The sequence below is a fragment of the Leptopilina heterotoma genome, unplaced genomic scaffold (genome assembly GCF_015476425.1).
Source record: "Leptopilina heterotoma isolate Lh14 unplaced genomic scaffold, ASM1547642v1 Lhet_14, whole genome shotgun sequence".
Taxonomy (NCBI): Eukaryota; Metazoa; Arthropoda; class Insecta; order Hymenoptera; family Figitidae; genus Leptopilina; species Leptopilina heterotoma.
The window spans coordinates 6,329,125-6,341,954 of NW_025110859.1; the positions used below are offsets into that span (position 1 = coordinate 6,329,125).

Sequence of the window (12,830 nt, forward strand, 5' to 3'; positions counted from 1 at the left end):
TTATTTATGAAAATTATTGAATAGTTCCTAAAAATTTTATTAAAATTTTCAATAATAATTGAATTCCAGAGAAGAATTTTATTATTTATAAAAATAACTGAATTACTGGGAAAAGTTTTATTAAAATGTTTAAAAACAAAATTGAATTTCTGTGAAAAATTTTGTTATTTTTTGAAAATAATTGAATTCTTCATAAGAATTTTATAAACATTGTTTTAAATAATTGATTTTTTCGATATATAATAAATATTATGAAAATTTTATTTTAAATAATTGAATTCTTGCGGTTCTTTCGACTAATTTTATGCAAATTCTAATTTAAATAATTGAATTACTGAGAAAGTTTTATTATTCATAAATAACATTAAATTCTTACGAAGATTTTTACAAAAAAATTTTTAAATAATTGAATACTGTTTGGAAATTTTATGAAAATAGTAGATATTGAAAATCATTGAAAGGCGAAAAGTTTTTAAAAATAATTGAATTTTACAAAGAATTCTATTAAAATCTTTGACAATAATTAATTGTGTAGCATTTTATTAGAATTTTTTTAAATAATTGAATTTCCAAGAAGAAATTTATTACTTTTACAAATAATTGAATTCTCATGATGAACATTGTTATTTATAAAAACAATTGAATTTTACAAAGAATTCTATTAAAATTTTTGACAATAATTGAATATCCGTGTAGCATTTTATTAAATTTTTTTTGAAAATAATTTAATTTCTAAAAAGCATTTTTTTATTTATGAAAATAATTGAATTCTTGAGAACGATTTAATTAGAATTTTTTAAAATAATTGAATTTCCAAGAAAAAATTTATTAGTTTTAAAGTAATTGAATTCTTGTGGTAAATATTGTTATTTATGAAAATAATTGAATTATTGCGAAAAGTTTTATTAAAATGTTTAAAAACAATTCAATTTCTGTGAAAAATTTGGTTCTTTTTGAAAATAATTGAATTCTTCATAAGAATTTTATAAACATTGTTTTGAATAATTGATTTTTTCGAGTTCATTAATGAAAGTAATTGAATTATTGTAAGGAATTGTATAAAAATTTTGTTAAATAATTGATTGTTTCAAAAATTTTTAAAAATTTTATTACTAATGAAAATAATTAAATTTCGAATATTTTGAAAATAATTGAATCGTACCTATTAAAGAATTTGATTATAATTTTTTAGAATAGTTTTTTGAATTCTTGTATTAGCGAATTTAAAGTAGTGTAAAATCTCAAAAATTAATTACCTGAATATTTTGTGCCGCTAATGCTCTGGGCGACATCAGTAAAGCTGCTATTGCCGATAATACATGTCCAGTATCACCTCGAACAACGACTAAACTAAGTAGACATGCACAAGCCACTGCTGTTAAATGACTGCCATCGTTAGCTGCATCAGATTCGGGCCCGTGTGATGTTGCAAGATCAAGCAGCAGATCAAACAATGAATCTATAAAACACAATGACAAAAACAAAGTTCATTAAAATTTCTAATTAAATTCATTCAACATTAAAATTTTATAAAATTTCAAATTGAAACTTTTTGAAGTTAATTTATTTATGAAAATTGTCAAACAAAAAAGACACAAAAATTCAGAATTTTCTTATGAATTCTAAGAATTTAATTTTTTTCAGTACTTTTAATAAAAATTTACTTTTATACAAAAAATTTGAATGAAAAATTTTTACGTTCTAATATTTTTAAAATTAGGTACTAATTTTATTTTAAAAAGCGAGCGAGAAGCCAGCCGCGCGCGAATTGTTGAAAATACAAATCGAATTATTGAGATATCTGAAAAAACTTTTTTTAGAATCATATAATGAAAATAATAAGTTTAGTTAATTTTTTGTCTTTTTCAAAGTAAAGGCAAACGAAACCGTATGTTTACGTACCCACAATATCATCTGGCTCGCCTTTTAATCCTTCTGGAAGTTGTCCTTGCAGAATATCTAATAAAGCGCGCAGCGCTTTATTACAAAATATTGGTTCAATCGTTCGACTTTCTTTCACTAAAGTAAAAACACTTCTTAGACCAATACCAACAATCTGTAAATGAAACATAAATCTTATTTTTTTTTTCTTTTGATTGTTTTAAAATTGAATAACAAAAAATAAAGAAAACTTTAATGATCTCAATTAAAATTCGAAAATGTTATTTTAAACGTCAGTTTAATATAAATCTATCTCAAAAACAAGAGCAATCCAACATTTCGTCTTTATTTACCTTTGGTAAACTTTGGGTTGACGATATTTTATCTTCGTCATCACTGTCGCTGTCAATCGTATCACTGAATTCTGGAGGAGGTGGAGATGTACAATTTGATGTAGGATTTAATTCACTGGCAATGTGATTACGTTTTTCCAAAATGGAATTTCTCACCGCAACAAAAACAGCAAACGATGAAGCATTGCTTAGAACTTCTATCCCTGGTGGACTACTGTAACAACTTTCACCACTTACATCCACCTAAAATTATCGACAAAAAATAACATATCAGTAAGTTATATTAATAATTATAACTTAATGTTTTGTTTTCTCCACACTGTAAAAAGTATTAAAGGAAATTTACGTGCAACCTATTTTACATAAATTAAAAATTTTAACCGAATTTTCTTCATAAGGGTTTTTTCTAAATAAACCTCAAAAGTTATTTTTTACTGTTTTAAAGTTCAGGGCTCAAACCAGGGAAAAGTATTTAAAAATACGGACTTTACGAACCAAAAATGAAAAATTACGGACCAATTACTGATTAAAATATAACCAATCCGAGTCAAATGAGAAAACATTTTACTTAATTATAAAAATGACCGAGTGATAAAATCATTATCAATTCAAATTATTATTTACAAGAATTTTTAACTAAAATTCTTCTTTAAATCGATTATTTTTAATAATAAATTTTCTAAACAGTTCTTTGACAATTATTTTCAAATCCAATTGTTTACAATATTCAATTTTACGAAATTTCAATTACTCGTAAATTCTTCAATTAAATAAATATTAGAAAATAAAAACTTCAAATACCTAATATTAAAAAAAAATTCAATTAAACTTTTTCAAAAAAATTAATTTCAAAATTCAATTATTTAAAAAAATTCACGCTATATTGATTTTAATATTCAATTATTATCCAAAATTTATAACTAAAATTCATTTTTAAATCAATTTTTTTAAAGAATATTCTACAAGAATTCAATTATTTAACTACAAAAATAAATATTTTATTAAATAATTAGATGTTTCTTAAACTTGAATTTTTATACAGAATTTTATCAACAAAATCATTTGATAATTTAAGTCTCTTGACAAATTTTAATAAAATTTTTAAGAATAATTACATTTTTCAAGGAATTTGATGAAAATTGTATTAAAAATAATTGAAATTCTGCCAAGAATTTTATTATAATTTTTGAAAATAATTGAATTTCGGAGAGGAATTTTATTTTTTATAAAGATAATTGGAAATTTTGACGAGAATTTTTGTAAATTTTCGAACATAATTAGATTTTTGCGAAGAATTAGAATACTTTTAAAAATAATTGAATTCCTGAGACGAATTTTATTAAAATTTCTTTTTAAATAATTTAATTCTTTTGTGAAATTTTATTTAAATAGTAGACTTTGAAAATAATTGAATTTTGACAAATTTTTTGAAATTTATTAAATTTCTTCGAAGAATTTTATGAAAATTATTTTGAAAAAAATTTTATTGTTACAAAGAATTTCATTATCTATTAAAATAATTCAATTTTTTGAAGAAATTTAATTAAAAATGTATTGGAAATAATACTGAAATTGTAATAAATAAATTGTAGCAAAAGTTTTTAAAATAATTGAATTTCTTTGCTGAATTTTAATAACATTTTTTAAAATAATTACATTTTTCGAGGAATTCCATTAAAATTGTATTAAAAATAATTGAAATTCTGCAATGAGTTTTATTATTATTTTGTGAAAATAATTGAGTCTTTAAGAAGAATTTTATTTCTTTTGCAATAATTTGTAACTTTTACAAAATTGAATTTTTTTTCGTGTTTTTAACTAATCTTCTATAAATCCATTATTTTTAATAATTTTTGAAAAAGTTCTTTAAGAATTTTCAAATTCATTTGTTTACAATTCAATTTTACAAAATTTCAATTATTCGTAAATTCTTGAATTAAATATATATTAGAAAATAAATACTTTAAATAATTTTTAAAAAATCCACAATTAAAGTTTCTCAAAAAAAAAATTAATTCCACAAAATTCTTAGTTAAAAATATAAAAACTTCAAATTTTCAATGATTTTAATCTGAAAACTTTTCAAAATTCAACTATTTCTTAAAATTTACGCTCTCATGCTTTCAATATTCAATTATATTCTAAAAATTTAACTGAAATCCATATTTAAATCAATGTTTATGAGAAAATTCTACTAGAATTCAATTATTTAAATACAAAAATTATAATTTATTGAATAATATTGCAAGTTTCTTAAAATTAAATTCTCATCAAGATTTTTATGTATGAATTTTTGAATAACTGAATTCTTTTGACGAATTTTAATAAAAATTTTAAGAATTTTTTCGAGGAATTCGATTAAAATTGTATTAAAAATAATTGAAATTCTGCAATGAGTTTTATTATTTATGAAAATAATTGAATTCCTAAAAAGAATTTTATTATTTACGAAACTAATTGAATTTCTCACAAGAATTTTATTATTTATGAAAATAATTGAATGATTGCGAAGAAATTTAAAAAAAAATGTGTAAATAATTGAATTTCTTGTGCAATTTTTATTATTTTTTGAAAAGAATCAAAAGTTTGTGTAGAATTTTATTAAATATTTTTTTAAAATAATTGAATTCTTTTGGAAAAATTTATGAAAATAGTAGATAATGAAAATCATTGAATTGAAGAAAATTTTTTGAAAATAATTGAATTTCGGTGATGAATTTAATTATTTCTAAAGATAATTGAAATTTTGACGAGAATTTTGAAAAATATTTGAACCTAATTGAATTTTTGCGAAGAATTTTATTACTTTTGAAAATAATTGAATTTCGGCTAAGAATTTTAATACTTTTGAAAATAATTGAATTTCTGCAATCATTTGTAATTTCTCTAAAATTATCAAAATTATATCGTAAAATTTACGGACTTTACGGACCTTTTTTTCAAAAAAACGGACTTTTATGGACTTCAAGCAAACTTACGGACTTTTACATTCTTGACTAGAATATGTCCCTTTAAGAATTGTTACAGTGTACTAAATAATTATTCATAATTTTACATACTTTTTTCTTCTCTTTTTTACTGCTCGATTTGCTTTTCTTGTATTTCTTCCATTCATTTTTTAACCTAAAACATTAATTAATTTTAATTTATTAAGTTTCTCTCTTATCCCAAAATCATTTCTTTTATATAAATAAATTATTTTAAACCACGAAAACTAAGAAAAAAATATAATTTTTTAAAATATTAAAACTAATCATTGGAATAAAAATAGAAATAAACATATTTTATTTTATAATTTTTGAATTCTTAACGATTTGACGATAATTGTATATGACAGAAGATTGAGGTTATTTTCCAATTTATACGGCTTCTTAAGTGTTAACCATAAGGAGAAAAAAAACTTTTATATCAGACAATTAATAAACAGTCAATTATTGTCATTGGCTGATGATTTCAAACATATAACGATAAAGCGTTACAAACAGTAAAATAATAATGAATAGGTAAATAAAGGAAGGAGGTTATATTTCGTTTACCTCTGTGCCTCAACTTTGAACAAACTATAAAAGTTTTGTACATAATTCTCTGCTCCGGAAAGCAAATTTCCCTGGTCTTCAATGACCATGATTTCAATAAATGAATTATTTTCTGCTCACTTCGCTAATTCATTTTTCTATTGTTATTGATCGTTAAAACTGACCGACAACCCCATGTGATTGTAATAATATCAATTTAACAATCTCACAAAATTAATCATATTCAGATTACTAGACAACAGTTTTTGCGAATTGCAAATATATACTCAGCAATTAAAATTGACGATGATCTTATATAGTTTTATGAAAGAAATAAGAAAATCTTCACCAGATAAACACACTGTAAAAAAATTTTCTGTACTTTTATCACTCTGAATGCGCTGAATAAAGGTGAGTACAGAATACCTATCAACTGTGCAAAGTTTAACGTCGAGTCCACAATAGACAACTAATCCTTAAGGCGGTGTTCACATGCTTGCGTTCGAACCAGAGATGGGTTGTTCGCGAAACTCATTCGCGAAGTGAAGAATGAGATGGAAAAAGATATCAATATATTTCTGTCCTTTTCTAACTCATGTTTTGCATTTGCGAATGACGTTCGCGAACCTATTGTGCGTTGGACTTTATTGCAAATGATTGCATTTTTTTTGTACTACAACATAACCGCGACTTTGCGTTATCGCCACAATTAAAGTTTAAAGAACAGAAAATTTTTTAATATTTTTTTTTCAGTGTAGTAACAGTCCTTATTATTTTTAACGTTCAATGTTACAACGTTTAAACAAATGGTGAATGTCTAGTAATAGTATTTAATAACAGTAAAATGTTTCTTGTTAAATTCCGGCAGATAAATAAGGTGAAGGCGTGATTCAAGAAAAAAGGAACTATTAGTAATAAAAATGAGTATTATTACTGATGCTCATCTTGTAATGTAAATTTACCTACATCAAAAATTTGATTTAAAAAAAATCAAATAAAAACGTCAACAGGCTGCTTTGTCAACTGTTTATCAAATAAATATGTATATGTATATATATTCCATACATTTATGAATTTGAAAAAGTTCAGTCGTTTCCGTGAACAAACCAGGAGACAAGAATATTTAATCCTAAAAACAATAATTGAAAATGTTTATCGAGAAGATTAAATGGAGCTTTTTTCAAAGACAAATATAGTAATTAAAGATACACATATTTCTATTTTCGTTTTGTGGATACAAACATAACCTAAAATTTTCAATATTTTTCGTCATTTTGTTCTCACTTTCTCAGAATACGCAGGATTGAGTAATAACGTAAGTATATGAATTTATAATATTTTGATAATTTGCCAACAAATAGTTATGAAAAAGAAATGAAAACAAACAAAAATATTTATGTTAGTGGACAGTGTGATACCTCAACATTGAAAACTGTCATAATTATTATACACTGTAAAGAAAAGAAGTAATACCTACTATTTCAAAATTTAAGTATTAACATTTTACCGAACTGCATTTGGTCAAAGTGTCATTTTAACTAAATATTAATTAACCGAACAGTTTTTATAGCGAAATGCTATTTAAACGAATCGTCATTTGTTTGAAGGGACATATTTTATTTGTACTCATTGTCACTTTTGCTAAATGTAATTTGAACAAATAGTTATTTGTCCGAAGCGAAATTTTTACAAATGGGCATTTTTGCGAAAACTGTTACAGTAAATTTATATATTCACACAAGTTTACTATAGTATTTTTTACAAAAGTGACAATATCCATAAGTATCAATTCGTAAAATTATCAATTTGTATTATATAATTGACAATAATTCACAAAAGTGTATATTTGTTAAAATGTCAATTAATTCAGACAAATCACAATTCGCAACAGTAACGATTCATAAAAATGACAATTTGTAATTAGTGATGCATAACGATACGAGATTTTCAATTATCTCACTTCATACTGATCGTTTTCAAAAAATGTTAACAAAGTAAATATCGTTCATCCATTTGTTTTTTTACTTATCGTATCGTACTGAAATATCGATCGACACCGAACGATAATCTCGGTTTTTATTAGAAAATAAAAATTTATTCTACAATGACAGAACAAGATAAAAAGAAAATAATTTTATCAGGGGACTATTTAAAACGCAGGCACTTTAAAAAAAAAACAGTATTTTCACTAAAGATTAAGGAAACTCAAAAAAAGAGAATTTTCATCATTTTACTTTTGTAAATTTACACTGTAAACTTCTCAATACCAAAATCTTAATAAGAATTACAAACAATAAATTTTTCTTCCTTAGAGATTTTTATATAGCAATGAGATAAAAACATTTTTTAATTTTAAGTTAAAATTTTCTTAAAAATCTGTAAGAGGAAAAATTCCAAAAATTTTTCCAAATTAAAAAATAATTATATATTGTTCCTAAACTATGGCAAGAAAAATATCAATTTATTAATATCTGGGTCATCGAAATGAATTTAATTCACAATTAATAAAAAAATCCACAGCCGATAATCAGCAGAAGATGAAAAAAATTTTTGAGGGAACTTTATTTTCTGTTTACTAACAATTGTTAGTCAAAAAATATTTTATGTCCCAAACTATTGCCAGAACAATTCCAATTAATATCTGGGTAATTAAAATTAATTTAATTCAAAATTTATAAAAAGTAACCATAGCCGATAATCAGCAGAAAATGAAATAAATTTTTGAACAAACTTTATCTTGTTTTTAGTCAAAGTTGTTGGTACAAAAATTGTTTACTGGTCCCAAACTATTGCTAGAACAATTCCAATTAATATCCGGGTCATCAAAATTAATTTAATTCAAAATTCATAAAAAGTAACCACAGCCGATAATCAGCAGAAGATAAAAAATTATTTTTTGAGCGAACTATATTATTTGTTATAATTTTAATTAATCAATTATTTTTAAAAATTTATAATTTTACTGACAAATTGATAATTATCTTTTAATGTAAAAAAGTTTATTTATCTTTTAATGAATCTCTTATTCTACTAAATTTAAAATACAATTTAGTCTCCTACGCTTTTATTATTTTTAAATTTGGAGAAGATAAATTTATAATTTTGTTAAAATTAATTTTGACTATTTTATTTTTCTTTGATATTAAATACAACTCTTTAGCTTTAAGTTACACTTGGTCTTTTGTTTATATGACTCTTGACTTATTCTGATATCGTTTGTTTTTTTTTAAATATTAATTATGTGAAATGACATTTCGATAATAAGAATTCCGATGTTTTGAAAGTTATGAAATTGAATTTTGGGGAATAATCATGCGCCCCTTATTGAGTTCATAAAAATTGTTATTTTTCAGGGAAAAAGTTTAATCTTACGTTAGAAGGTGCATATTGACCCGGGTAAATCGGGCAATATGAATAAATACAAGTGCCATGAGGGTAAAAATTATTGGATTTAAAGATATAGAAGATTTTGAAATTCAGTGGCATGGGCAATTGTTTGTGCAAAGATTCTTCTGACGATCATCAGCCTTATACCAGCAATAATCATGCTACTTCAGCAAATACAATTTTACCAAATAGCAATGTTGACCTCATCTCAAGCTCAGATGAGGACTCGACAGGCTTTAAATTTCCAACTTCTGTCATCATTGACAAATTAGTTCTTGAAACACTTGGAGTAATTGGTCTTTTGGTGGATAAGTAATGCTCATTAGATTATTTTATTTATATTCATTAGAGATTAAATTAATTATAGCGTGTTCTAGAATTATTAATGAATTAAGTTAAGTGTTTCATTATGAATTTAAATTCTTTTGTTTCTAAAGATGAAAGTTTTTGAAATTTTCTAGTGAACAAGAACCACCACCGGCAATGTTAAAATTACACTCGATTGCTGATAAAGAAGACGGTTGGATAGAAGTAGTTAGTTCAATGGTGAACGTCATTCCAATGCATAATTCACTAGGTCCTTCAGTAATGACACTACTGCTCGATGACTGTCCATTACCATCAAAAGTAAATTTCTTTATTTCAAGATACGTAAAGATTGTAAAATTATTTTCCTTTGCAATTGCTTTTTGTAGAAAAAAAAAAAATAAATAACAAATCCTACCATACCTTTTACCAAAACGCATAACTCTCCTTCTTGATATGATTTTATAACCAAAAGTCATTATTATGATTATAATAGTCTCTTTGCAAACTTGAATGAATGAAGTAAACAGTTTTATTTTTATGAAAATGACAAATTATAATTTAATATTTTGTTCATTATAACACAGGACTCGGTAATGAGACTATCTCAATTATTTCAATTGTCTCAAAAGGCAGGGAAGTCAAAAATTAGTGCGACTCAACAACGAAATATATGTGTTGTACTTGCCTGTATTGCTGAAAAATTAGCTGGACCTAGCAGTATAGCAATTCTATCTGATGCTACATTAGATTATTTGGTGTCAAATCTGGTGAGTATTTAACAGTTTAAATAGCTTTTCCTTTATGAAAATTTATTAATTTTTTTAGAGAAACGACGTCGAACCTTACGTGGTGCTTCATTCACTAATTGGGTTGGAAAAGTTCGCACAAACAAGTAAGTTTTTTTATATATAAAATAATTACTTTTTAAATAATTAATAATAATAATAATAATAATAATAATAATAATAATAATAATAATAATAATAATCAATGGAAAATAAAAATGTATTATTATTACTAGCTTTTATAATTCCCTGATATTTTGAAGGTTTTGAAGTGTCAAACTCTCCCTTAAAGTGCCACATAGTTTATAAACGATTAATAAAGAAATATATTTATAATTCTCTTACAAAATTAATAAAACTTTTATCGCAGGTGAAAACAAAATAACAATAAAGAAACGACTTTTAGCAGAAAACCCAAATCCTTTATTAGAACTAGAAAAATGGGTGAATGCAACTAATTACGTTAAACGCCAAGTCGGCTTCTGTGCTCAATGGTCTTTAGATAATTTGTGTAAGTCAAATTTCAATTTATTTACTTATTACTATCTACTAAAATACTTTTTTTTCAAACTAGACTAAATTTAAAATAATTATATTAAAGGTGGATTAAGTTAACAATATCTAACTTCAGATTCTTAAATTTTATGTATTCCTTTCCTTTAATTAATGAAAATAATTATTTTTAGTTTTAATGGAAGGTCGTAAATATTCTCATGACACAGTTGATATGACAGGTATAAATGTAATGCTAAATACAAAGGATGTAAGCGAGTATTTGAAAATTTCACCCAATGGTTTAGAGGTAATTAAAGTTTACTCTAATTAATTAAAAGATATAACTTACCTATTAAGATATAATTTACCTATTTTACGATAACGTTATTATTTGTGATATAGGCACGTTGTGACGCATATTCTTTCGAGAGTGTAAGATGCACATTTCAAGTTGATACTGGAGTTTGGTATTATGAAACTCTAATTGTAACTACTGGAGTTATGCAAATTGGTTGGGCCACTAAAGACAGCACTTTTCTTAATCATGTGAGCAAACAAAAAGGTTTTTTTTTTAAATATTTTATAATACATTGAAATAAAATTAATTTTTCAAACAATTTCAGGAGGGTTACGGCATTGGGGATGATCAGTATTCTTTAGCTTACGACGGTTGCAGAAGACTTATTTGGCATAATGCTCGGAGTGAAAAGTATCATGACAACCCTTGGAAAGCTGGAGACATATTAGGCTGTCTTTTAGATTTAAACAAACCAGAAATTATATTCTCTATTAATGGCGTACCATTAAAGCCCTGCACTCAAGTTTTTAAGACTGCAAGGTAAATTAAAATATGTCAAAAACACAATTTTATTCTTAAAAAAATTTACATGATTTCAAAACTAACTTTCATTTATTTTTTATCTTTGACATAGCTTACATAAGTTAATATACTTTTTTTATTAATTTGTTGTATATACAATATAAACAATCGTCGAAAATTGTTATAAACGTTCGAGAATTTTCAGATCAGGATTTTTTGCCGCAGCAAGTTTCATGTCATTTCAGCAATGTCTGTTTAATTTCGGCAATATTCCATTTAAGCATCCACCACAGGACCGTGAATTTCAAACATTTAATGATTTCGCGTCACTTGATCCTGAAGATAAATTGGTTTTGCCAAGGCACATTTATTTGGAGCAATTACGGAAAATGAGTGTCAGAGAAGATTCGTGTACCTTATGTTTCGATCAAAAAGCTTGTGTGAGATTGCTGCCTTGTGATCATCGGTAATTAAAAAAATCAATTTATAAATAGTGGTGTAAGGCACTTGGGTTTCGTGGCTTATTTATTATGTAATTTTGGATAATATTTATTATTGTCACGAAACCCTAATCATATATAGGTAAATCTATTACATTTCATCCAAAGTCATTGCAATCTATTTTTAGAAAAATTATTTAGTCAAACCTCAAAACCGTCCGCAATGATTTTGGGTGAAATATAATAAGATTGACCCATAAGTTTTTTTAATTATTGAAAATTTATTTTACTAACTTTTCAGAGGTTTCTGCGAATTGTGTTCGAAACAATTGGTTGAGTGTCCTATGTGTCGAGCTGTTATTCAGGAAGTAGCAACCGATAACAGTCAGTTAAGTTAGCGTTAATTAATTAATAAATTCTAATTTTCTCGCGATATTTCATTCTTCAGTAATGTTTACAAATAATCATCGACTTACCAAATAATCATGTTAGTAACAATGGAACTGTATTCGTATTGTTTCATACTTTTCTTTTCCATAAAAGAATTGAACTAATTAAACGAAATTTGAGGTACAGAGCAAAACAATTATTAAATGAAACTGCTATCTTTTGTCTAAATTGAAATTTTCCAAGTCTAATCTCGCCAACAACTCATTTAGAAATATCGCATCAGAGCATAATATACTACTGAACATTCTTTTAATTTAGACTTTGTAAATAATTATTTTTTATCATTATAATCAAAACTGAATAAATAAAAAATTTCCTTTACTTTAAAAAAAAGTAATATATGAAAGTATATGAAATGAAAAAGGAATTATTTATATGGCTTTTGTCTGGCAAGT

General features: G+C 24.5%; 2 protein-coding genes across 4 annotated transcripts in view; one reads left to right on the top strand and one right to left on the bottom strand.

Annotated features, from left to right (window-relative positions):
* The window catches only part of LOC122497957 (E3 ubiquitin-protein ligase MYCBP2), a 292,773-nt gene extending 286,628 nt beyond the window's left edge, over window positions 1–6,145 (bottom strand). For all 3 annotated transcript variants that reach the window (XM_043605399.1, XM_043605400.1, XM_043605398.1), the window contains exons 1-5: window positions 5,771–6,145; window positions 5,294–5,357; window positions 2,235–2,477; window positions 1,903–2,056; window positions 1,257–1,459 (exon numbers count right to left, since the gene is read on the bottom strand). In XM_043605399.1, the coding sequence (XP_043461334.1) occupies window positions 1,257–1,459; window positions 1,903–2,056; window positions 2,235–2,477; window positions 5,294–5,357; window positions 5,771–5,859 (753 nt within the window). In that variant the 5' untranslated portion in view covers window positions 5,860–6,145. The remainder of the gene's footprint in view (window positions 1–1,256; window positions 1,460–1,902; window positions 2,057–2,234; window positions 2,478–5,293; window positions 5,358–5,770) is intronic.
* A 242-nt stretch (window positions 6,146–6,387) lies between these two features.
* LOC122498018 (RING finger and SPRY domain-containing protein 1-like) lies at window positions 6,388–12,603 on the top strand. The gene is made up of 11 exons (XM_043605505.1): window positions 6,388–7,064; window positions 9,103–9,448; window positions 9,598–9,763; window positions 10,030–10,212; window positions 10,271–10,337; window positions 10,601–10,741; window positions 10,917–11,032; window positions 11,128–11,271; window positions 11,349–11,563; window positions 11,751–12,011; window positions 12,287–12,603. The coding sequence occupies exons 2-11, from the start codon at window positions 9,234–9,236 to the stop codon at window positions 12,381–12,383; spliced, it is 1,605 nt and encodes a 534-aa protein (XP_043461440.1). The 5' UTR covers window positions 6,388–7,064; window positions 9,103–9,233; the 3' UTR covers window positions 12,384–12,603.
* Window positions 12,604–12,830: the final 227 nt, after the last annotated feature.

Bases quoted from the DNA above. Each gene is read 5' to 3' on its own strand.
- LOC122498018 (XM_043605505.1), top strand. From the start codon at position 9,234: ATGGGCAATTGTTTGTGCAAAGATTCTTCTGACGATCATCAGCCTTAT. The intron at 11,033-11,127 runs GTAATTAAAGTT...TTTGTGATATAG, and splicing joins TTTCACCCAATGGTTTAGAG to GCACGTTGTGACGCATATTC. The intron at 11,272-11,348 runs GTGAGCAAACAA...AAACAATTTCAG, and splicing joins ACAGCACTTTTCTTAATCAT to GAGGGTTACGGCATTGGGGA.